We start from the raw sequence: 25,884 nt of genomic DNA on the forward strand, positions 1-25,884 counted from the left end.
GAGGATGACCTTGAGTCCCTGCCTCCAATGCTACTCCTGGGATCCCAGGTGTGAGTCACCACACCAGACACGTTTCTCTTTCTCTTTTTCTTTCTTTTTTTAATTTTTTTCCCCATACAGGGTCTCTCTAAGTAGCTGTGGATGACCTGGAACTCACTATGTAGACCAGGCTGGCCTAGCATAATTGCTGGAGAGTATTGAGAAATAACTCAAATGTATATACAGCTCTTTAAATTTTTCTGCAATCATTAGCTGTGTTGGAAAACCTGCACACCACCACAGAAGACACTCTACTGCCTATGTTCAGAAATTCACGTTGTCAGAAGCCTAGAGATTTTGGTTCCCTTTGGTATTATTTATCATTCCAAAGCAAAAATAATCTACAGAAATTTGACAGATGATTATTTCTGCATGGTGGGTTGATTACATCTTTTAGTTAAGTCTTGTGGTCCTGTGCTCCACTTCTTCCCTCAGGATTTCCAGGTGCCACTGCACACCAAGCTGGGAAGGGTGAAGCAAAGCTAGAACAGGTGGGTCTGCAGCATCCCAGTCCAGGTGGGAGTTCTGGGTGGGGTGGGGGGAAGGCTTTCCCTGAGGATTTTAGACTATATTCAGTGAAGCAGCTTGTGCATGTTATTCAGGGTAAACACGGGCTATATGAGTGGGAAGGAGTTTTAGGGTAGGTGTATTTCATTGGCTGGGGGTTGAGGTGCTGTGTATGCTTTATTTGCACAGAGAGGAATTCCAGGTGCTAGGCTACCAGACTACCTCTAAACTGTGGAGGTAGGAGGATGCAGGCACAGAACAGGGAGGAAGCAATCCTTACACCTGCTGATCTCAAGATTGAGATTTTGGAGGTTTGGATACATCTCCACCTTGCTTTAGCTCCATGACGATTTCCCAGAAGCACAGTCAACGTGCCCCACACATTTAATATTCATATTGCTCTTTTTTCACTTTGAAACTAGAACATTTATTTTATGACTGATTGAAATCCTCAAGATGAACTGGATGTTGCAACAGCTGCCCTCTTGGGTTTAGGTGTTGCTTCTTCATGAGATGTGAATATTTCACAAACCTGAAACGTGAGGTGAGCTTGTAACTTTATCTGTTTTAGCTCTGTTCACTTGTCTTAGCTACAATTTCATTGCTGTGAAGAGATGACCACAGCAAATCTTGTAAAGGAAAACATTTAATTGGGCTGGCTTGCAGTTCAGAGGTTTAGTGCCTTACCATCATGGCAGGGAGCATTGCAGCATGCAGGCAGCTGTATGGTTCTATATGCAGAACAGAATGGGAGCCACTATTTGGGAGAAACCATTAAGTAATGAAAAACATGATGAGAACCTCAGCCCCAAAAGGGCTGTCATTTAACAGGAACTAAGGCTCAGTCCCCAGCATTTACAGAGCCCACACCATGCCTATTCCAACCATTCATAACTGAAAAGGGAAAGCGGCCAATTCTCTTGTTTGGGGGAAATCACCCAGCTAGCTGGCTGAATGTCTGTCTTTAGGACATACAGGTTTTCTTGTTCCATAGAGTAGACATGGAAAGAAGAACAAGTGACATTATTTCAGGAATCCCCAAAAGGCCTTTTTTCTTGTATTTATTATTATTATTGGTGTTTGCTCCTCGATGGAGATCCAAAGATAACCTGTGAGAGTCAGTTCTCTCCTTCTACCATGTGGATCTCAGAAATCAAACTCAAAACATCATTCAAACTTGGCAAGCACCTTTCTCCTCACAAAGATTTTTAAAAATATAACTTGTTGCTATCATATGAGTATATGTGTGTGATGGGGTTGGAGGAGCTCATGTGCCATGGTCTGCATGTGGAGATTAAAGAACAACTTTCCTTCCATCCTGATTACCAGGTTTACACAGAAATTCTTTTTACCTTCTACGCCACCTTGCCAGCCTCTAAAGAAATTCTGTGCAGTGTGAGCTAGCAGGTATCACTCACACATACTTTGCATACATTACAAACAACAAAACACTGATGTGTGAACAAGAGTTGTTCACTGAAGACTGGGGATCCTGACAGCCCACCCAATGCTTAGAGATAAGCATGCTGGTTACAGAGTCAGAGGCCTGAGGAAAGGCACTTCTGAGGCATGTGTGCAAATACAGCCAGAGAATGAATGCCATCACCAAGAAATACTAGAATTCTGGGGACCTAGATCTGCTAAGGGTGATAGTGTGTAGAGCTGTTTGCAGACCAAGGAAAGAGAAAGAAAAGGAGACCAGTCCAGGCATAAAACCAACCAGAGACAGAACATGAGAGACTGGAACTCCACCATCCATAGTAACCCAGCCAACACACAGCAGTTGACACAAGTGCCCGTAAGCTCAACACCTCAAGTCTAAAAGTGAAAAGCAGTCTTCCTCCAGAAGTTCTCAATCCTGTATACCAGGCAGACATGCAAATGGAGAATGGCTATGCATTGTGGGAAATCTATAACAGGTGAATGATCTCTGCCTGGCTGGGAGGGAGAAGCAAGTGAACAAAGATTCCATGAAGGAAAGACATAGAAAGGAGATGGGAACTAGACAGAATCAGCTTTCACTGAATCTACACCACAGACTTCTCAGTTATTCTGTGTGTTGGGGGAGGGAGTTCTCTGCAAACACTGTGGCCAGCACACTGTAAGGCCACATGAGAAAAGAAGGAAGTCCAGTTCAGCATGACTCAGTAGCTGGTATTGGCTCAAACTTGGAGAGTCTGACATTAGGCAGTTTATTTTAGGCATTTTTAGTCACAGTATAATTTGTAAATAAAAGTTTAAAAGTTTCCTGTTGTAACAGAATCCCGTGTGCACAGTAAAGCTTAACTCATCATTACATTGAAACTCTTGTCCAAGCACATGCCCCCTCTTCCATGAAGATGGGTTCTAGAGATAGACTTCCTGTGTTATCTTAAGGGCCTAGGGAAGATCTGGTGTGGTCTTGGTCGTACAGATAGCACAGAGGTCACCTAGGCTATTATCCACCTGCAGTCCTTGGGGTAAGAGTCTAGGAAGCCAGATGTGGCCTCAGTCAGATAGTGCAAAGCTTGCCAGGATATTAACTACCTCCATTTCCAGCCTTCTGGGCAGAAAATAGGTTCCACATCTCTCCCTTTAAAGAAACAACCCTGTATGTTTGTCATTCCTGGTTCCACTAGTTCATACCTGTGCGCACCTCGTGTTCACAAGTTATGACTCTTCTATGCGTGTGGCTAGCTGCTGCTCATATCTCTTCATGTTTATCTTTTAAGGCTATTATCTTTATATTTCAGATTTCCCTTTTTGTTTACAGGCTGCTGATTATATTAAAAGAAGAAAATGTCAATAGTTTTGGTTAGATTTATGAGCATTTAGTCCCTTTGGATTCTAAGACATGTGAGTGAACTCTGACACTTGGTAAGCAGAGGCAGAAGTATTTCAGCTACACAGTTTCAAGAGCAGCCTGGGCTACATTTATTGTGCCTCATAAAAATAATTCAGGCACAAAAACCCTCTAGCTTTTTAACTCTCAGAAGATGAACCCAATTGCAAATGAAATCTGCCTCCCAGATATGTCAAGTCTGTATTAGACATAACGTGTTTTGGCAAACACTGTAGAAATATCCATAAAATCCCACTGAGCTAAAAGTAAATTGCCCGTGTAGGAAAAAAATATATATAGCAAATTTTTTCTTGTTTCCAAATTAATCTTGAAGGATGATGGTCTTTAGAAGGAAAATAATAATCAAGGCAGTTAGAAAGGCATATGACTTAGGAACTGTGGCTCTGGATCATCTGTGTAAGCAGTCACATCCTTAATGTGAAGACCCTATTTAGATGCATTCTAAAGGCAGAAGTTAATTTTCTTTAACTCTAGGCTTTAATGTAAAAAAGAAAGAAACAAACAAAAAGAAAGAATCCCCCCACCCCCATCATTAAAACAAAGTAACACTTTTTGGTGAAGCGCTAGGATATTTAAGTGTTTTCTTCTTTATACTGTAACCATAACTTTTAGTAACTGAAATTTCTCAGTCTCATTTTGCGGCCTAGAACTCAGAGATCTGATTGCACACCCCACCTCCTTCTCAGAGATTTATTTTTTTTAATTTATTTTTATTTTATATGTATGAGTGTGTTGAGTGGAGGTTTGGTGCCTAAAGAGACCAGAGGGTGTTGAATCCCCTAGAACTGGAGTTACAGGAGGTTTATGCTTCCGTGTGGGGCTTGGGAACCAACCCCTACAAAGAGCAGCCCCTGCCCTCTCCAGACCCTCCTTTTCTTTTCTCCTCTAAATTGGCTTTTGTTTTGTTTTGCTTTGTCTTTCAGACAGGGGCTCAGGCACCCAAGCTGGCCTTGAACTTGCTGAGGATGACCTTGAACTCCTGGTTATCCCCCCTGTGCCTCCCTGCTGTTATGACAGGTAATCCAGCACATCAGCCAAGAATCTCCGATTTCTTTTAGTCATTAAATGATTTCTTTTTCTACAGATCAGGCAGTAATTGAATTTTCCCAAAGAATATATAAATCTCTTACTGACAAGTTTTATTGACTCTGCCATAGGCAGATATGACTCTAAAAAAAAAAAAAATCACTCAATAAACAGATATTGAGAAAAAACAGAAATACTGAAAACAAACTCTCAAACTCAGTTCTTACAAAAATTTCTCCCGGCTCTCAAGTTGTCTAGTTCTTACCACACTATGATACAGATAATACAATAACTTGTCCGTTTTCCCTCAAATGAAAATGACCAATAGGGTGCTATTGATGCATGGATTTTAATTACAGGAGCACTACATTTTTGCAAAGCTGAAGAATGATCGGAGAATATTATTTAGTCCTTGCTCCCTTTCCTCCTTCCTGTCCACCTCCTTTGATCTACTGTGAGCAAGCACTGTGCCACTGAGTTACATCCCAAATCCCTAAGTGCCTTGTGCATATGTATATTTACACAATACTAAATTATGATATCTACACATTTGTGTGCATGTGTGTCAACGCCATAGGTCAGGTACTTCATCAACGTGTGTGTGTAAAGGTAGTATGCATGTATGTATATGCATGTTCACAGGTATGAATGTGCACAAGGAGGGCAGAGGTTGATATAGAATATCTTCTTTGATTTCTCTCCACATGACTGATTGTCTTAGTCAGTGTTCTACTGCTATAAGGAGACATCATGACTATGGGAACTCTTATAAAAAGAAGCATTTAATTGGGACTTGTTTACAGTTTCAGGGGTTTAGTGCATTATCCCCATGGCAGGAAGCATGGTGGCATGCAGGCAGACATGATCTTGGAGAAGTTAGTCAGAGTTCTACATGTAAATCCTCAGGCAGCAGACAACAGAGAGATATGCTGGGCCTAGCTTGGGCTTCAGAAACCTCAGAGCCCACCCGCAATGTCACACACCCTGCAACAAGTCCCCTTTCAAATAGTGTCGCTTCCTGATGATTAAGCATTTGGATATAAAAGCGTATGGGGGACATTCTCATTCAAACCACTACACTGATGCACGATCTCCTGCTGAACCCTGAGCTCACTGATTCCATTCAACTAGTCAAGCTAAAGCCAGCTTGAGGCAGGGATCCCATTTCCACCTACTGAGCACTGAGATTACAGAAAGGCTACCACAGCTCCCCAACATTTTTTTTTAAGATTTTTATTACTTTAAGATTTATTTATTTATATGAGCGCTCTATTTGCATGTATGCCTACACGACAGAAGAGGGCATTAGATCCCATTACAGATAGCTGTGAGCCATCATGTGGTTGCTGGGAATTGAACTCAGGATCTCTGAAAGAGCAACCAGTGCTCTTAACTGCTGAGCCATCTCTCCAGCCCAGCTACCCAACTTTTAAAAAGCACATAGTCATTAAGAAATGTTTTTACTACTTCCCCAATGTAAAATGTATCATTATCTATTACATTCCAATGACTTATACATTTAGAAGGTACATATTATAATTTATACAAACATATTACAAACCATATAAATTACTTGCTTAGAAATTTAAGCATGAATTCTAAAATTGACCTTACACATTTGCAAGATAAACTCAGATTCAGTGTTTCACATCTTGAAATTTGTCAAGTATGCCAGTAGGAGCAACAGAACCATGGGGGCAATTTTTAGGTGAGGCATTCATAGTTTCAAATTTTGTATGTTTTGTGTTTTTGAGACAGGGACATGCTGTTTTTTTCTAGTCCAGTCCTGAACTCCTTCATTAGCTTCCATTAGCTTCTGGAGTAGACAGGCATACCTCCATGCCTGCTTATTTACATCATTTTGAAACCTGATGGTGGCTGGCTGAGAAAATGTGAAAGACTCGCTGATGTTTCTCTTGTCTACTTTAAAGTACAAAGATACGAAATTTTAAAGCACTGAATTAAAAAAGAATGCTGTCAGCATCCAGGTGTGCAGCCAGGGGCAGAGCTCTGATCTGGCAGGGCCAAGGAGACCCTGGGTTCCGCCCCTGGTACTACAGACACAGAAAAGCCAGGCCCGGTGGCTCATGTCTGTAACCCCAGCATCTGGAACGCAGAGGCAGGAGGATTGCTGCAAACTGTGTACACTTGTACAGTATGGATTAAAGTTTTTCCTTAGAGAGGGAAAAAAATGATTAGTTTTCCAGAATTTTCATTTGCTATAATTCATTAAGAAACTAAATATTTTATTTCATATATGTAGGAATTGGGGTATTTGGTGAACTGTATCTTCTCAAAGCTAGAAGATATCAATTAAAAAGTACTGTACTTGGTATAATATAAAAATAGAAGAGTAAGACATGATGGCTCATGCCTGTAATCTCAGCACTTGGAAAGCTGAAGCCCACCCTGGGCAACCTGGGCTAAAAGAGAAACCTTATCTTAAAAAAAAAAAAAAAAAAAAAAAGTAGGTTGTAGCAATAAAATATTCTATATATCCAACACTATTCCTTTTTTTTTTTCCTTTAGATTTTATTTAATGTGTGAGTGCTCTGTCTGCATGCACACCTGCATGCCAGAAGAGGCCATTAGATTCCAGTTGTGGTTGTGAGCCACCATGTGGGTTGTTGGGAATTGAACTCAGTACCTCTGTAAGAGTACACAGTGCTCTTATCCACTGAGCCATCTCTCCAGCTACACTATTCCTTTATTTTGAAGATAAAAACATCTACTTACAGAATTTTGATGTTGGCATAATAATAAATTATTACAGAATATTGGGAGGGACACTGAGTATTCAGTCTTCTTGACTGAATTCTATATAAATAGATACATACTATCAAGACAAAGGGCAATTTAATTCCAAAGTGTGTAGAAAATAGCCTAAGAGTTTAGGCTAGAAATGTAAACAATCAAAACTGGAGGTTTTCTTTTTTAAATTCAACTGGCCTTATAACATTAGAATAGAAATGTTAATAATTCCAAAATATCACCTGTCATTATTAAAATTTTTAAGCAAAGCATTAGAGAAATGCAAATATCAGAGAAATAAGACTTTCAGACTGGAATAATTTAGAAAGGTTTAGATAAAAGTTAAAATAATCATTGATAATTTCAAAACAAGTGGACCTATGGAATAGTAATTCTTCATGATGGAGCCCATAATTACTCAGTGAAGCAGGCCTGATGTAGATGAGTCAGAGAAATGGAGAAAAACACAACAAACAAACAAACAAACAAACAAACTGAGTCCTAGGAAAGAAGTCTGGACTCCTCACTTCTCTAAGGGCCTGTGTCCTGCCTCCTTACTGCGAAGGAGGATGAATATGGACTCCACTGTGCCATCACCACTCTGCTGTGAGAAGCATAGGAAGGTGGCCCAGAGGAAACCACAGAGACCCGTGTAAGCTGTTCTCCAGTGCACAGGGACAAGGCTGAAGTTGGTCAGCTGCAACACAGAAAGAGTCTATTAGGAACAGACAGTTAATAGAGCTTATTTTGGGTTTTGTTTTCATCCCATGCTAAGGACTAAACTCAGGACCCAGCACTTGCTAGACAAATGTGAGCCACAGCCCAGCCCCAGAATCTATACAGCTCGACACTCACCTGCACAAAAGGCCAGTACATCAGACCACTCTGGAATGAAGAAAACCCTCATTAAAATACTGTCTAGTAACATAAAAAAAGATACATCTCATTCCATAAAAGACTAAGAAGTGTCAGGTAGGTATAATGACCAGCCAGGATTGGATGCACTCTGGGCTGATTAACTGAAGACTGCTTGAGGCTTTAAGAGAGTAGGTGGAGACCTGAGGGCCCAGCTCGTAAGCCAATATGCCTTTTGTTAGTTATACTCGTAAGTGCAGACTGAAAAGTCAGTCACAGGTTCTGGAAAAGATCTTTAAGAAAAGTACTTTAAGAATAATCACATATATTTATATATAATTTCCAAGTGAGTATCAACATAAATGTTTGTGGCATGTCATTGGCTGACCTGAATTTGCTTACTATTTAGACCAGGCTGACTTAGAATTTATAGTGATCTACCTGCTAGGCAAATGCTAGGCAAATGCTCTACCACTGAGCCACAGCCCAGTCCCAGAATCTATACAGCTCGGCACTCACCTGCACAAAAGGCCACACAACACATCTAAGCGATCTCTTGTTATAGAACAAGATAGGTTGACATTACAAATTTCCTCTCATATTTATTGTGTGTGTGTGTTTGTATGTCAGAAGATACTTTCAGGAGTCTTGGAAACTCAAATTCTCAGGCCTAGTGGCAAGTACCTTTATCCACTGAGCCATCTTGCCAACCTCTTAATTTTTAAAATCACTTTATTTTTATTTTGTTTTTTTAGGTTTTGTTTTTGGGGTTTTATTTTTGTTGTGTTGTGTTTTGTTTAGTTTTGTTTTTTGAGACAGGGTTTCTCTATATAATAGCCCTGGCTGTCTTGTCTCTTGGTAGACAAGGCTGGCCACAGAGACCCTCCACCTGCCTCTACCTCCTGAGCACTGGTATTAAAGGCATGTGCCACCATGCCCAACATCACTTTATTTTTATTTACTTGCTTTTGCAACTGAATCTTGCTCTGTAGCTCAGTTTAGTCTCAAACACATGGCAATCTTCCTGCCTCTGCCTCCTGAGTGCTGGGGTTATAAATAAGTATGAGCCACTATACACCAAGAAATAATTTTTTAAAAAAATATACGTGAGTCAGGCTTGGTGGTGCATCTTTAATCCTAGAATATATGTGAGAGACAGGAGAGGCTTCAGGGACACAGAAATCAACTTGAAGGACCTTCCACTGACCAAGTCTGGAATGCTTGAGAATACCAAAAATAAGTGAACACAGTAATTAATTATAAACTGCTGGGAGAAAAAAAAAAAAAAGAACTCCAGAGTACATACATATCCACAGTAAAGAAGAGGCTGGGAGTGAGGAGCAGGCCCTTCCCTGTAGTGGAAGCTTGAGTTTCTTTGTAGATTAATCCCAAGTGTGGGGTTTTAGTTGGGCTATAGTTTGTGCACAGCTGATAACTGTCTTATGGAGAGTGTGGCTTTTGCCAGCTGGTAGTGGCCTGCCTCCTGACGCATGAAGAGGGGCGTGGTCCAGTGATCTGAGAGTAGAAATACAAGGCTGAGAAAGAGACAGTGTGTGGTGACAGTCGGTGCGGCCTTCAGCCTTGGCGTGTGGCGTGGAGCAGTTTGGAGAGACCAGAGACCACGTGGCCGCTTGAAGCAGATAGACACAGAGCAATGCTTGGGGTGCAGTGGCCTGAAGAAATCTGCTAGTTGCATCTGCAGTTGATGGAGCTTGGTATAGAGCCCTAAAAGAACCCTTTGGCCCTAAATAACAGGGATAAATAGAGGTGTCTGGGCCCCTCTCCCCACTAATTTTTTCTTTCTCCTACTTAAGGTTGGGAGTTGGTGTAAAGTAGGAAGAGGCCTGAACACCCCAAATAAAGTAGAGTTTTAAACAAGAGTGTTACAGGTGGCCTTCCGCTCCACTTCTCACAGCACAGTGCCACATGCCACCTGGTGAATAGCACTGGGGTTCACCACTCAACAAGCAGCACAGGATGGCAGCTCAGGCAGAATCAAATATGGGTGCAGAGGCTAGGATGTGGCGCAGCTGCCTAGCATGCACAGTGCCCTAAGTTCTAGCCCCAGCATTGTAGGGGAAAAGAAAAAAAAAAAAAAAAAAAGGAAGGGGAAGGAAGAGGAAAAGGGGATGACACAGAGCAAGAGGTCTGTGGTCTCAGCTACTTGGGAGACTGAGGAATGCAAGTTCCAAGTCTGCCTGAGCAATTTAATGAAACCCTTTCTCAGAAATGAATGATTAAAAATTGCTGGCTGTAGCTCAGTGGTAGCATGCCTGTCTAGCATGCTTGAGATCCAAGGTCAATATCTAGTACAGCAAAAAATAAGTAAATAGGGCTGAGGATATGGTTCAGTTAGTAGACTGTTTGCCTAGCATACACAAATCTCTGGTTTCAAATCTCAGCTACATAATGAGCTCAAGGGTAGCCTGAGGTACATAAGACCTTGTTTCAACAATAACAACAGTAATGATATCAAAAACAGAGGTAGGACTGGGGTAGGTAGAGAGTGATAAGTCACTTGTGTAACATATGTGAGGACCTGGGTCTGATCCCAGCCCTGGAAAAAGATAAAAACATAAGATACACCAAGATTCCCAGGCCTCTGCACCCAAGGCAGACTAAAGGAGCAGATTACCCAGGACCTGTACTTCGAGTTCTGCTTCCTGTTCTTCCGAACATTCGGTGGACAGCACAGTGTGGTGGCCATAACACCTATAATCTCAGCACTCAGGAGGCTGAGGCAGGGTTGCTCTATACAGTAAAGTGTGGGCCAGCCTGGGCTATACAGTCACACCATGTTTCAAAACAAACAACAAAACCAATAAATATACACATTAACAAAACATGTCAGATGTATGTATCTGTCTTGAATTTGATATACTGGGAAACTTTACTCTTCCTTCTAAAATAAACAAGGCAATCACATCCCAAAATCTCTGTGGAGACACAATTTCTACCCCAAGAGAAGTAACAAGAGCTCTAAACACCTTCCTTGAAGAAGACTTCCCTAACTAGAGGTGTTCAAGGAATTCTGTGGCTTCAAATCTCCTTTCTGCCTTCAGTCACCAAAGGAACAATGCTGGTTCTGGGGCTCAGTACCATCCATCAGTGCAGGTGATAGCTCCATGTGGCTTCATGTTACATTGGCTTTTGTGATTTTTAGGTGTTGGAGTTAATCCTGAGAGCTTTTCTTCCCTCCTACCACCAAACAAACACTTCTCCCACCAAGCTATACCTCTACCCCTCAGCACTGCTCTGAATAGGGGACTAAGTGCACATAAAATATTAGGTTTATATTCTGGAATCCTAAATAGTGATCTACCTGATTGTAACTAATTGACTCAAACTAGTGCTAGGTCAGAGCTGAGAAATGTCCCTGACTTTGCCAGGCTGGAAGACAATAAGCCTTCACTGAACATATGAGTAGTGTTGGTTCAACAGCAACATATACCTTTGTACTGGATAAAGAATACCACAGGGACTTAATTCAATAGGAATAATCCTGGGAAACATCCTTCTCTGGAAACACCTTTGCGACATAAGGTTCTTTTCACAAGGACTCAAAAACAATGTACACCTAGAAACACTGGCTGCACCGATAAGCCCTTAGCCTACCCATAGCTTCCTGTTTTGCAAACCTATGAAATAAGTTGTGATTGCTGAAAATCACATTCATTTATTGCACATGAGTGTGTCTATCTATGCACTCCTACTAGCATTCTTGTGTACATGTGCAGGCAGGCAACAGAAAATGTGTGGAGTTCAGGGACAACTGTGAGAGTCAGTTTTCTCCTACTACCATGTAAAATTTCAGGGATAGAACTCAGGTCCTCAGGCTTGGCAGCAGACTCCTTTCCCACTGAGCCTTCTCACCAGCCCCTAAAGTAAGTCTTCTTTAATGTTTAAAATATTAAAAGATACGATTACATTTTCAAAAGCCTGCCTTACCTTATATGTATTCCAGAATTTCTGCTTCAGATCCAAAAATATATCATCCTTTCCCTGAAGAATGCTCATACCTATTTTCAGAAAGACACCAGAAAGATTTTAGGAGTTGGAATGATTACTGTAACAGTGTGTATTGAAGTTTCTCATTCTAACAGCATCCAGGCATATCCAGTTCTAATCATTCACTATGTTGCTTTTGACCCAACAGGAAAAGAGAATATCTCTATTTTAAAGCCGAACTTTAAAGGAACACCAATTAGAAAGTGAGAATAGACAGGTATAAAAGTTACAGCACAGTGATTCTTTATCTAAACGAAGAAGCCACAAAATGCAAGCTAATACTAGCATAAGCAACTTATTGGTGACTCCTAGTTCATGGGTTATTGTTGTTGTTTTACATTTACTTATTTCTTGTGTGTGCTTGCACTTGCCACTGTCCGAGTGTGCAGGTCAGAGAACAGCTGGCTGAGGTCAGTTCTCTCTCCCCACCGTGTGGGAACCAATGATCATTGGAACCAATGATCAATCTCAGGTTGTCAGTTTTGGCAGCAAGTACCTTTACCAGCTGAGCCATCTTTGTACTGCCTTATTTGTTTTTATTGTTTAAGTATTTTAAAATTTTTCTTAGATGTGTTTATTTTATGAATTTGAGTGTTTTGCTCATGTGTATGTCTGTACATCACAGTGTTGTGGATGGTTGTGAGCCAAAATGTGAGTGCTGGGAATTGAACCCTGGTTTTCTGCAAGAATACACTGTTAAATTATCTATCCAGTCCTTTCTCTCCCCTCCTCCCTCTTTATATATAATCATCCCTATACTGGAACTCCTTCTGTAAACTAGGCTGGCCTCTGAGGGGAATGATTTTTAATAAACCAGTCTGACTCCATGACAGGCTTCAAAACTGGCTTCACACTGAATAGGCTTGAGTTTCTATTTCTCAGAACAGAAACTACAGTCCATGGAAACCAGATACAATAACTCAATAACCGCCCTGAAAACCAGAAACAATAACTCAGTAAAGTCCCCAAGCACTTGACCAATCAAATTAAAGGTCAGTTAGAATCACTTTGCCTAGATAGCTAAAATGATACTTTGTTACCTGGGCACACTTTGTCACCTGGACACTCCATGAAGTCCCCTAACTGCAGAACCAATGGGTCATTCCTTCCCCACCCCCAAATCCCCTAGATCAATACCAACCAATCAACATAAAAGTTATGTAACCACACTGAGAAATTTCATTTTTAAACTCAGCCTGTATGCTTCCTTCTTCTGGGTCTCCATTCTATGGAATGGTGGCTCCTGCATGCCGGAAATTTCTGCAGAATAGAGGCTCCTTACTTTTGCATTTTACCTGAGTCTGAGGTCTTTCTTCAGTGATTCCCAGACCTAAGAGCCTTAAACTGTCTCCCGCCTCTGCTCCCTGAGGTGGGACTGCAGGTAGGAATTACCATGCCCAGGTCTGTGTTGCTGGGGATGGAGTCATGTTCCTTAATGAGCACTCTGCCAACTAAGTTGCAGCCCAGCCTCAAACTATTAAAAAAAAATAATAATCTTCCTTTTTCTTCTCCTTTCTTTTGTTTTTTCTTTTCTTCTTTTTTTAGTTTGTGCTGAGATTAAACCCAAGGCCTAAAGCATGGTAAACCTACTCTCTACTGCCAAACCACACTGCCACACTCCCATCCTAACTTCATTTTGTTTGCTTTTTGATACAGGGTTTCTCTGTGTAGCTTTGGCTGTCCTAGACTCACTTAGTAGACCAGGCTGGCCTCAAGCTCACAGAGATGTGCCTGCCTCTGCTTCCCAAGGGCTGGGATTAAAGGCGTGAGCCACCATGCCTGGCCTATTTCTATTTTTTTAAAGAGTGAAGTTAGAGCTAGACTTGTTGGCCTAGTAAGTAAGCCAAAACCTTACTTTTAAGGGTTTAAAAATTCTTTTAAGGCCTTTAAAAAAATTCTCTGACAGCTCTGATGAGGGGGAGGGGTGAAGAGCAGGATAAAATACAGAATAAAAACACAGCAAATATTGTGTGTAGTCCTGTGATCTGCTTACCCAGGTGATGCCTTATCACTTAATCCTCCTAACAGTTAACTGAGGTGAGAAGAGTTAAAAGAAGAGAAAGACAGCTAGCTAGTCATGGTGGCACTGTAAAATTAGTAATCAAGAGGCTGAGGCAGGAGGATTGCCATGAGTTCAAGAACAGACTGCACAGCATAACTTTGTCTAAAAATAAAGTGTTTAGGGAGGCCAATAGCAAGAACCTACTCAGGTGTCCAGTTCCTTAATCCACCATTTCCCAAGGCAGGCCTGGCATGGGGTACTACTGACTATCAGTTTTCTATTAGCAACTTAAACTACCAGCTCACACACCCATGTTCTCCTTTACTGTAACATGAAGCAAGAGGAGACTGAACCAGAAATCTGAAAGTAAGATGCAGCAAAATCTAGACAGGTGATATATCAGAAGGCTTGAGGCTTTCATCGTAGTTATCTCCCACTCCCTGGGATAGCACAATTTTCTAGTCTCAGAGTAACCATGCATACAAACCTTCCATGCCTTTTTTCTCAGTATCTATAACATGGGGATGGTAAGAGTATCTGCCAAAGTGGTAGCTGACCGATTACCTAGGACTGTAGCTCATCAAGTCTCAGGTCCTGGCTCCTAACCCCCTTCAGCACTACACCAAGTTGTAGTAAGTATAGGAATCTGTTTGCAAAGCAAGATGAGAGATCACACCAGGAACAAGGCACAGCACTTGGGCAAATCAGAAGGCCCTTGCTCTCTGGTTACCAGTTCTGACTTAATTGACCTCCTTAGCCATGGCATTAGCTGAGACTGTAACAGGCCACTAGATCTTTGATGTTTCCTGTGGGCTATCGAAGGAAAGGAAGTGAATACAGCCTCCCTAAAATACCTCCCAGAGGAGCAGAAGTTTCTAGATGATTTGCCTACCTTCATCCAGTTTTAGGAGACATTAACAGGCTGGGCCTGGTGTGGTAAGCTTGGCATTCCAGCAACTTGGAAGACTGAAGTGGGAGAATCACAAGTTCAAGGCCAGCCTGGGCAATTTAGTGAGTTCCTGTCTCAGAATTAAAAATAAAGACTGGGAATATAGTTCAGTTGACACAGCTTGAGGCCTGAGGCTTTAGGCTCAGTTGCTGGTGATCTACCATTGCCAATGCCAAGGTCAGGCCCAGTCCCCGGAGAAGACTCTCCAAACACTGGTCCTCCCCAGCTGCCACTGCCTTTGAAGGTACAGACATTGCTAAGGAAAGAAAAACCATGAGACCCTTTGTTGTTTTAAGTAAACCAGGCAGAAAAGATCAGCCCAGCCTGAAGACAACTCTCTCACAGGCACACAACCCCTCCCATTCTTTGTTTAACTCCCATCCCAGGAAAATTTTGTTGCCCAAGCAAGACTAAGGCCCTGGAAATTACTTTTCTATAATCGCAGATTCCACACACTCTGCCCACAGAGTGTCTGATTCCCTCACTTTTGGGTTGATGTGTTAACTGCAGAGCCTCAGGTGTGGCTTCTGAATAGGTGGAGCCCAGGGATGCAGATGCTATCGGGCAGTCTCTTGAATATACCCTTTTATGTAGGAAACAGACACCACCCTCTCAGCTGACACCAACCTTCTGAATCCCTAGATTTCCTGCCTCAGCCCCAAGAAGCTTCAGATCTTCGGTGTCTGCATCTCCTCCAGACAACTCCCCCCCCCCCACACACACACACACACCAACCTCCTTCCGGGCTTCCAGTGCCCCAATCCCAGACTCCCAGAGTCCCCTCGTGGCCCCTCACCAACATAGAAGGCAGAGAGGGCTACCGGCCCTCCGACAGTCTGATCGCACAGCAGCTTGGCCAGGACTGTGCGCGGTGCGCGGCCCGGGAGCGCGCGCTCCAGCAGGCGCAGCCACACGTAGTTGAAATTGCCGTGGAAGGTCACGGCCAGAGCGGCCACGCGCCGCGTCTGTCGCCAGTCGGCCGGGCCGCCCCGCAGCTGCTGTTGCAGCGCATCACCCGCCGAGAAGAGCCCGGCGTACAGCAGCACGTTAGTGGGCCAAGGATAGCGCCGCGCCGCGCGAGGAAACGCACGCCACCATCTCGCCATACCCGCCCAGAGTGCCTTTGGCGCTTGCACACCGCAGCCACCAGAGTGATTGGATGCCCTGTGCACACCCAACCCGTGTGTCCAATCCTGTAACCGCTGGCCACCGAGAGGGCGGAGCCTCTGAGGTGTGCGGAGTCCACAAGGCTGTGAAAATTTCCAAGAAATCTCCAGGAGAGGCACTCAGACAAAAAAGCAGATCCCTTTATTCCCAAACGGCAAACACCAAACGCCAGGCATTGTGAGAACGGGGAGTGGCCTTCGCCAGGGCATTGGAGATGGCTGCACGACTTTGTGTATATGCCAAAACCCAGTGGATCCTACACTTTAAGGATTTGCTGATTTTAGTATGTTTATCCTATGTTTGAAGCAGATACGGAGACTCATAGACAAACTTTGGACAGAGTGTAGGGAGTTTTCTGGAAGAAGGGAGAGACAGAAAGACCCAGAGGGGACAGGAGCCCCTCAAGGAAACCAGCAAAGCCAAAGAAGCTGGACCCAGGGTTGAACTCCAGAGGCTGATGCAACAACCAAAGACCGAGCATGTTTTGGTTTGATTTGTGTTTTTGAGACAAGGTTTCTCCGTGTAGCCTTGGCTGTCTTGGACTTACTTTGTCGACCTGGCAGGCCTTGAACTCACAGCAATGTGCCTGCCTCTGCCTGCCTTAGTGCTGGGACTAAAGGCGTGTGCCACCAGGAGGCAGAAGCTAATGTAGAAGCCATGGAGAGGTGCTGCATCCTGGCTTGCTCCCACAACTTGTTCAGTCTGCTTTCTTAGATTTAACATTTTCTTTGACAGATACATCGATTTCTTCCTTTGTATCTTCCACATCTGAGATTCTTTCTTCCATGTCTTGTAGTCTGTTGTTTATGCTTACCTCTGTAGTTCCTGTTTTCTTTCCTAAGGTCTTCCTTTCCATGATTTCCTCTATTTATGTTTTCTTTACTTTTTCCAATTCTATCTTCAGATCTTGAACTGTTTTGTTGATTTCTTTCACCTGTCTAACTGCATTTTCCTGTTTTTCCTTCAATTCCTTCACCTGTTTGTTTCAACGTTCCTCTGTTTCTTTTATTTCTTTCAGTGACTTAATTATTTCCTCTCTGAAGGCCACAAACTGTTTGGCTGCATCTTCCTGTATTTCTTTACTGATGGCCATAATCTATTTGATTTATCTTCCTCTATTTCTTCATGCATTTCATTTGTTTCCTCCATTATCCTCTTCATAAGCATAGATGTAAGGTTATCTTCTTTGATTTCACTTATGATAGGGTGTCCAGGGCTGCTTGCCCCTGGATAGCTGGGTTCTTGCTTTGGCTTTTGTTGGTTGTGTTTTTACACTAGCCTCTACCCATCTGGCTGTCTCAGGTGTTGGCTGTTAGTTTCTGGTACCTCCTCGAATCCTGGGATGGGGCAAATCCCCTTGGCAGGAAGATGGTTGTTCCTGAAGGAGGCCTCCTCAGCTTTTCATGGAATAGTGGGTGCTTCTCAGGAATTGCTGCAGTCCATACCTCATGCATATGGACCTGTGTGATAACTGTGGTCATTGGTAGTCAGGGGGGCTCTCCTCTCACCAAGAGAAGTCCTGGAGACAGCTGCCATGCCTCTGAGTTTCTTGCTCTGAATTTAGTGAGCTGCTGCTGCTCTTACAGTGTGTTTGCTGGGTGCAGCCCTCTTGAAGAACCAGAGAGCCCCATTAGAGCCCTAGTTTAGCTAGGGATAACTAGTTGCACCTTGGAGCAGTATCTGGGGGCTGATCCAGTGGATCCCAGACTTCTGTAGCTCTGAGGTTGGAGCTCTGTGGCCTTGTACCTAAGTGGTAATCAGTGGGAGGTGAGCACAGCACTCATGCATGCAGCCGGAGGCTAGAGTCTGGAGCCTGCAGGAACCCAGAAACTTTTCCGGAGCTGGGTGTCCTGATGTTGGACCTGATGTTTCTCCCACCATGGAATTTCCTCCTGACAGGGAGAAACAGTCTGTGGTGTTTTAGGGTCCACAGTTCAATCTGGGATGGTGAGTGGAGCACACAGGCACAGGCGAGTGGCTCTGTGCTAGGAACTGGATGCCTGCAGGAACTTGGGAAATCTTCCCGAGAACTTTTCATGGGGTGGGGTTCAGCTGAGTGCCCTGAGGTCGGACCAGATGTTTCCCTCGTGGGATTTCCTCCCAACAGAAAAACCTAGTCTCTGGTGTCCTGGGGCCCACAGTTCTGTTGAGATGGTGAGTCTGATACACAGGCAGGTCTCTGGGCTGGCAGCTGAGTGCCTACTGGAGCCTGGGACCTTTTCCAGGGATTGTCTGGGTGATCTGAGGTCAGTCCCGATTGCTTCCTTTACCGTGGGGTTTTCTCTCAACTGGAAATAGCAGTTGCTGGTGTTGTGGGGCCCACAGTTCAGTCTGAGATGATAATCAGAGCATGCAGGCATATGGCTCTGGGCCTGCTGGGACCGGGAACTCTCCTGAGGTTTAGCTGGGTGGCCTGAGAATGGACCCAATTGCTTCCCATACTGTGGGATTTCCTCCCACCTGGGAAACTCAACCGCTGGGTTTTAGGGCCCAGAGTTCGGTCTGTTGGTCACTGTGCAGTCACTGCTGTCCTGCTCATCAGACAGTGTCCTTTCGGTGCCACCATCTTGGATCTCCATCCAGTCTGCTTTCTTATAGAACCTAGGACCACCAGCCCAGAGATGGTACCCCCCACAATGGGCTAGGCACTCCGCAATCTATCATTAATTTAAAAAATGCCTTGCAGGCATTTTCTCAATCAACATTTTCTTCTTTCAGACGACTCTAGCCAAGTTGACACAAAACTAGCCAGGACATACCACCGATTATGATTTGATCTTGTAATAATTTACAAATAATAATTAAGAATTGAAGCAAACTGATTGCTTTTGAGTTCCTAGAGCCTGTAATCTCAGCATTTAAAAATTTCAGCACCTGGAAGGTAAAAGCAGGGGGATTAGCCAGCAGTGGTAGTCCCTACCATTAATCACAGCACTCAGGAGGTAGAGGCAGGCAGATCTCTATGAGTTCAAGGCCAGAGCTGGTCCCCAGAGCTATTTCCAGGACAGTCAAAGCTACACAAATAAACCCTGTCTTAAAAAGTCAAAAAGAGAGAGAGAAAGAAAAAAAAAAAAGAAAGAAAAATCAAGGTTCTTTTTTTAAAATGCTCTTTACATCCCTATCCTAGCCTCCTCCCTCCTCTCCTCTCAGTCCTATGTTCCTTCCCTCTTCCCTCTACCCCTCCCACGACTCAGAGAAGGGGAGCCCTCCTACATCAACCCACCTGAACACATCAAGTTGAATATTCTTCCGCTGTGGTCTGGCAAGGCAGCCTGGTCAGAGGGAAGTGATTAAAAAGCAGGCAACAGAGTCCATGTCAGAGATAGCCCCTGATTGTCTTACTGAGGAACCCCTAAGACCAAGGTACTCATTAGTTATATCTGTGTAGGGGATTTGGTCCCCGTCCATGCATGGTCCTTGGGTGGTGCTTCAGTCTCCATGAATCCCTCTGGGCCCTAGTTAATGGGCTCTGTTGGTCTTCTTGTGGAGCTCCTGTCCCCTCTCTTCTATCTTCCCTGCACTCTGCCCAGTGTTTGCCTGTGAGTCTCAGCATCTGTTTCCATCAGGTTCTGGGTGAAGCCTCTCAGGGACAGCTATGCTAGGCTGCTATTATCATTAACAGTGTCAGGGGTTGGCTCTCTCCCATGGGGTGGGTCTCAGGTTGGGCCAGGCATTGGTTAGACATCCTTCAATCTATCTCTGCACATCTTATAGGCAGGGTAAATTTTGGGTCAAAGTTTTTGTGGATGGGGTGGTGTTCCTTTCCCTCCACTAGAAATTCTGTCTAGTTAGTGGCCTCTTCAATCTTCATGACCTCTGCTACTAAGATTCTCAGCTAGAGTCACCCCTATATCCTTCCAGGAGCCTCTCCTGTCTTAGATCTCAGGTTGTCACAGAGATGTCCCCACACTTGGTTTCTCTTCTCTCTACAAGCCCCTGATTCCCCCCCACACACACACACACACACTTCCAAGGTCTGATCTTCACCCTAATTTTTCTCTGACCTCCCTGTCCTATGCTGTTTCCTCCCTTTAACCGCTTCTGCTGTTTATTCTATTTCCCCTTCTGAATGAGATTTAAGCATCCTCTCTTTAGTCCTTCTTGTTACTTATCTACAAGATTATTCTTGGTTGTATAAAAATTTCACCTGCTACATGAAACATTATCTCCAAAAAAAAAATCATTTTTTGCAATGTAGATAACATACTCACAGGTCCTGGGATTAAGATTAGAACTGAGTCCAGATGTGCTTACTAATTTTATGGTGTTTCATCCAGAAATAGTAACCCAAATTAATACAAATTGGTACCAGGAGCAGGGTGTTGCTATGACAGACATGATCATGTTGCTTTGGGGAGGATTGTTTAAGGACTTTTGGCACTTTGGGCTAGAAAAGCTATTGAATGTTGAGAGCTCAACAAGATGTTCTGTGGGAGCTTAGAAGATAAGAGTGTTGAAAGTAATGCAGATGTAATGCAGGCCTAGTCTGTGAAGTTTCAGAGGGAAACAAAGTTTCTACTGGTCATTTGTGTGAAGAATCTGCATTTTTTGGTCAGCTGGAGCTGAAGAATCAGCTGTGACTAACAAGCAACCAGAACCACTAAAGCAAAACCTTTGTTTTGTTTGGACAATGGATGCTGGTCTGCTGGAGCTAAAGAATTATCTATGATTAAGACTAGGCCAGTGGGGCTGGAGAGATGGCCTAGTGGTTAAGAGCACTGGTTGCTCTTCCAGAGGACTCAGGTTCAATTCCTAGTACCCACATGGTAGCTCACAACTGTCTGTAACTCCAGTTCCAGGGGTTCTAACACTCTCACATAGACATATATACAGGCAAAACACCCAAATAAATTTGAAAATACAACCTTGGCAGGACATGGTGGCATGTGTTTATAATCCCGGCAGAGGCAAGTAGATCTCTGTGAGTTCAGGGCCAGCCTGGTCTACAAAATGAGTACCAGGACAGCTACACAGAGAAACCCCATCTCTAAAAACCAACAAGCAAAAACAGAGGCCAGCATCATTGAGCTATTGGAGTCACCACACACAAGCTATGTTCAGAGGTGGTCAAGGCTGTACCTTGTGCTGGTAGCCAAACTTGATCATGTGTAAAAACCTCCCAGGTGGTATTGGTTTTGAAGACATGAAGAGGTCATGGAGAACCCTGAGTCTTCACACTGTGAGAGCCCAAGAGGGGACATTGGTGAAGGTATAGCTGAAGTAGCAGTGGAAGCCCTAGGATTGAAGGAGTCAGGGAGAAAATTTAAGGTTTTGCATGATGAAGAGAGCCCAGGAGAGGCTTTTAGTAGAAGTCCAATCCAGTTGTGACAGAAAATCGCAGCATTTTGGAGATGCAGTACCATGGAATGACAACCAAGAACAGCAACAGCCATGGAGTGTGAACTTAGAATATAAGTTGTGTGCACTGCAGAGGATAGAGCTAGAGAAGTGACCCAAGCCCCATGGAGGAGCCCAGGAGATCCTGCCTGGACCCAGATATTAGATATTGAATTATTTACATTGTTGGAGTGTGGTTTTGTTTTGTTCAGATCGTGACTGTGCCATGATTCTTCCTTCTTGAGATAAGAAAGTATTTAACATATTTTTTTATTTTTATAGGAGCCAACAGTTGAGACACTTTGAATTTATTTAAAAAAAGAGATTTGGTATGGAGATTTTCCTGCAGGTTTTACCATAGCTGGGGGAAAAACAATCAGGATGAGATAAGAATGAAACTTGGCTCAGCCAGTACTGGAACACGACTTCTAGAGTGTGGCCCAGACTATTTTACTTTAGTTGTATTTAATCACAGCACATTATGGAAAAGAATTCAGATAACAATTAACTCAGTCCCAAGTGCACAACAAGTTAAGACATGCTTACATTGAGATTCTTTACAAAGTTCATCTGGCTTCTTTTCACAAGATTCAGAATTCATTATGGTTGACTCAGAGATGGTGCCCAAAATTTAGAGTCTAAGGATCTTGACTGAGGTAAACATAACACTGTGGGTGTCAGGATTGTCCTGGCCCTAAGATAACATAGAAGTCACTTAGGCTGCTATGAAGCACAAGTGACATTGTTGTGCTTCAGAAATAGCTGCACACTGACCACCCAGACACGACTTAGACAGTGTTAGTTCACAAGCTGATGTACTAGCCCACTCCTAGGCTGCCTAGCAACCTGATATCACCTGCCACCACCAGATGTGTGCCAGACGTGCTTCAGCTGTGCACTAGATATAGAGGTCCAATCTGGCACTTCATGCCTGGGTTTCTCTCCCCTTCCCTGTGTCTGAGGTGCTCCCTCCCCCCATCCCTCTCTTTAGATCCCTGTTTATCTTTCTTTCCACCTCTGTACAATAAATCTCTTCATATCAGATCTGCTGTGTGGCATTTTACAATATTGGTGCCAAGACCAGTGGAGGCTCTTCTGGTAGTGTCTGAACACACTGGAACTTGTCTTACCTGTTATGCCTACCCACAACACATTTGCTTTCTCTCAACTCTGTTTTCAGCTGGCCTTCAAGCTCACCTCCTGTGCCTCTGGTGATCTCTGGTGCATCAGGGCTGGTGGGAGGAGGCAGGAACTCTGTTGCAATACCCAGGCTACCAGGTCAAAACCGACAAAGCGTACCATCTTCAAATCTGACCACTAAGAGATAAGTGTAAAAAACACTTATCTCTAAACCTGATCCTAAATTCCACTCCTGTTTCCATGTGGAGCCTCTCATGGCCATTCACTCCTCCCACACTCTGCAGCAGGCCTGCAGGGTTCCAAAACCACACTCCGCCTCCCTTGATTGGCTCTCACCTCCAAAACTCTAACCACAGTTTTTTGTGGTTAGATTTAATTTAATATCCCAAAATACCTTAGTCCTACTCTTATCTCTAAAACTCTACTTTCCAACTCCCCAAAATGAAAATCCTCTCTATTTTTTCCTCTTAAAAAAATCTTAAGATTACACTATAAATTCTTTTTTAAAAAAATCTATTTATTTTATGTATATGAGTGTTCTATCTGCATTTACATCTGCCAGAAGAGGGAATCAGTTCACATTATAGATGGTTGTGAGCCACCATGTGGTCACCAGGAATTGAACTCATGACCTTTGGAAGAGCAGATAGTGCTCTTAACTGCTGAGCCATCTCTCCAGCCCCACTAGAAATTCTTATCTAAGGATTTATAATTTGCTAATTATTTTTGCTTATTGGGTATGATGTTTAAAATCTAAGTTCAAGTTCTCAATTAGACCATATATATGTGTATATATGTATTTCTAACATCTATAGAAACATAGATGTTAGAAACATAGATGTTTTTAGATGACACCATCCTAAGATAACCACATGGTATGAAACAACAAATTTAAAACATCTTAGTCATAATTAACCCTCTGTTTATTATTTTATCTCCTTTTAGACTAATAAAACAACAAGTTTCATTTTAAACTGATATGGATTTTTATGTAAATTCAAAGTTATATTTTTACAACAGGCTGTAAACCAGAGTATGATTCAACCCTGGTTCAAATATTCTTTATATGATGCTGAAATTTCAAGGTTATAAAGGTCTATTCAGATTAATAAGCTAATTTAAAATTTATGTCTAATTATCTATCTCTTTACTAGTTCTTGCGCGTGTGAACAAATGCTGTTTTTCTCCTGTCACTACCTGCCTGTGCTCTGGGGTTACCTCTAGGCTCTCTGGCCAATGGATTTCATATAATAGATTTATCTGTAATCCTAAAGTTGTTTTATGCTGTTCTACTGTATTGCTGATTTTTGAAATGCATTATTGTTCACCCAGTCATTTGTTTTTAAATCCAGGGTCAATAATTAAACCATGTAACATAATTCCAAAGATACTTTTAAGTTGGGATATATTAATTTTGGGGACACTCATTTGTTTACAATGTTAAAGCTTGGTCATTATGCTCTATCTTCACTCTCAAAAAAGTTAAAAATATATAAAAAAAAAAAGTAAAAATATGCCTTAAAAATATGTTCAGTCTTGTTTTCTGAATATGGTAATATTACTAATCTATGATACAGCATTAGATGTTTATAAGCTTTTATTGATTGCAGGATTAAACTTTATTTAGTATTTAGATCTACTTAAAATAGACATGACCCTCAAATACTTACCTACAAAATAAGACACAATCACAGATCATACTATTCTGTTTTATGTTTGCAAGGTGTAGTTTAGAGCAGGTAACTAAATACAGACATAGATTGCTTAACTCAAATATGCCAGACTTCAAAACCGTCAGAGATCTGCTGAATATGGCATTTAATATGTGTAAGCTTATTATGACAGAAAGTTCCTTTCTTTTTTTTTTTTTAAGATTTATTTATTTTATTATGTATACAATGTTCTATCTGCATGTACACCTGAATGCCTGAAGAGGGCACCAGATCTCATGATTGTGAGCCACCATGTGGTTGCTGGGAATTGAACTCAGGACCTCTGGAAGAGCAAGCAGTACTCTTAACCTCTGAGCCATTTCTCAAGCCCTGATGAGGGTTCCAAATCCTTGCAGTAGCTCTCCAAGAAGATCCGAGCACAACAGATGATTGCAGTCCTGGACTGTGGTGTGCTAACCACTGGGCAAGACTGCTCCCAAAGCCTAGCTCTCTGCAAGGGCCCAGCCTGAACTGTGGACAAAGTGGACACCCGAAGAGCTATTGTCTCATATTGCTGAAAATGAGGTGAGGTCAGTCTCTCACATGTTCTCCCACCACAGAAAAAACAACAACACAGGTCTTCTGCACCTGATGGTCAGACTGTCTATGCCCATGTTGATGTGGAGACCCGGGACAACTGCCAAGTAATGAACTATGGATTGACTAGTCATCTCTGTCATTTTGATACATACATAGATTCATTTAGATTACAATTTATCTCTCCAAGTGCTCTGCTTATGCTGACAGCTGACCTAACGGTAGCTTGACAGCTAGCAAGCAGGGAGCGCCTCACTACAAGTGTTAGTGTATCAGTCACTCCATTTGCCAACTAAAACTACTAACTAAGTAAGTAGATCTCTTACTTAAAAAGGCAGGCAGGTTTGCCTTACTCACAGACCTCATGCTTGAGATAAACAGGCTTCAGATGCCTTCTCAGTCCTCTTCATGTCTACAGACCAGGCCTTAAGCCTCCCTACTAGAGCTGCTACTGTCAGGTCTAGATACAGTCTACCTTGCTACCAAAACCAAAACACAGGCCTCAGATGTAACCTTTTACTATTCCTTTAGCTAAAGGACAGTGACTACTCCCAGCAATCTCACCTGTGTTTCATGGTAAATAGGAAAAAGGCCTAAGGACACAAAAGCTTAAGGTATGAGGACCTAAAAAGTATTTTAGGGTCTTAAAAGGTGATTTAAGGTATCCAAAAATTTTTAAATGCTTCATATTTTTCCCTGTTGCTATGCTACTGTGGTATTAGACTGTCCAGAACTTTGACATTAAACACTAGAGCTCTGATTTATTCATCTAACTCTGACTTAAAAAAAAAAAAATCCACTATACAACTCTGATAGAACGCATTCCACTATATGGTCCACTATCATGGTTCCAAGCTCAAGATTTTAAATTTCCTTAATTTTGTCTTTTAAGTATAGACTTAAAAGTTGTTTCTCATTGTGCTACCCAGTATTCTGTGTAGAGGGAGAGGTCCCCTCTTTCCCAGAGCTCACCGTAGAGACTGTTTATGCTCTTAACACAAAGTGTATGTCT

At 42.7% G+C, this 25,884-nt stretch overlaps 1 protein-coding gene across 3 annotated transcripts; it reads right to left on the minus strand.

Annotated features, from left to right (window-relative positions):
- Window positions 1-5,176: 5,176 nt before the first annotated feature.
- On the minus strand, window positions 5,177-16,088 carry Mpv17l (MPV17 mitochondrial inner membrane protein like). 3 transcript variants are annotated; one of them, XM_055597729.1, is made up of 4 exons: window positions 15,776-16,088; window positions 11,969-12,039; window positions 8,021-8,050; window positions 5,177-7,862 (listed from the first exon to the last, which is right to left on the minus strand). In XM_055597729.1, exons 1-4 carry the CDS (start codon window positions 16,083-16,085, stop codon window positions 7,689-7,691), a joined length of 585 nt encoding a protein of 194 aa, XP_055453704.1. In that variant the 5' UTR covers window positions 16,086-16,088; the 3' UTR covers window positions 5,177-7,688. The 3 variants fall into 3 exon arrangements, with proteins under 3 accessions (XP_055453704.1, XP_055453705.1, XP_055453706.1); XM_055597730.1 differs by lacking the exon at window positions 8,021-8,050; XM_055597731.1 differs by lacking the exon at window positions 11,969-12,039 and having other exon boundaries at window positions 7,759-7,862.
- Between the last annotated feature and the right edge of the window lie 9,796 nt (window positions 16,089-25,884).

This window comes from Psammomys obesus, unplaced genomic scaffold (assembly GCF_907164565.1).
Source record: "Psammomys obesus unplaced genomic scaffold, mPsaObe1.curated_primary_1811, whole genome shotgun sequence".
NCBI lineage: Eukaryota > Metazoa > Chordata > Mammalia > Rodentia > Muridae > Psammomys > Psammomys obesus.

Bases quoted from the DNA above. Each gene is read 5' to 3' on its own strand.
- Mpv17l (XM_055597729.1), bottom strand. From the start codon at position 16,085: ATGGCGAGATGGTGGCGTGCGTTTCCTCGCGCGGCGCGGCGCTATCCT. The intron at 8,051-11,968 runs GTAAGGCAGGCT...TCTTCATTCCAG, and splicing joins AATTCTGGAATACATATAAG to AGTGGTCTGATGTACTGGCC. The intron at 7,863-8,020 runs GTGAGTGTCGAG...TCTGTGTTGCAG, and splicing joins TGTACTGGCCTTTTGTGCAG to CTGACCAACTTCAGCCTTGT.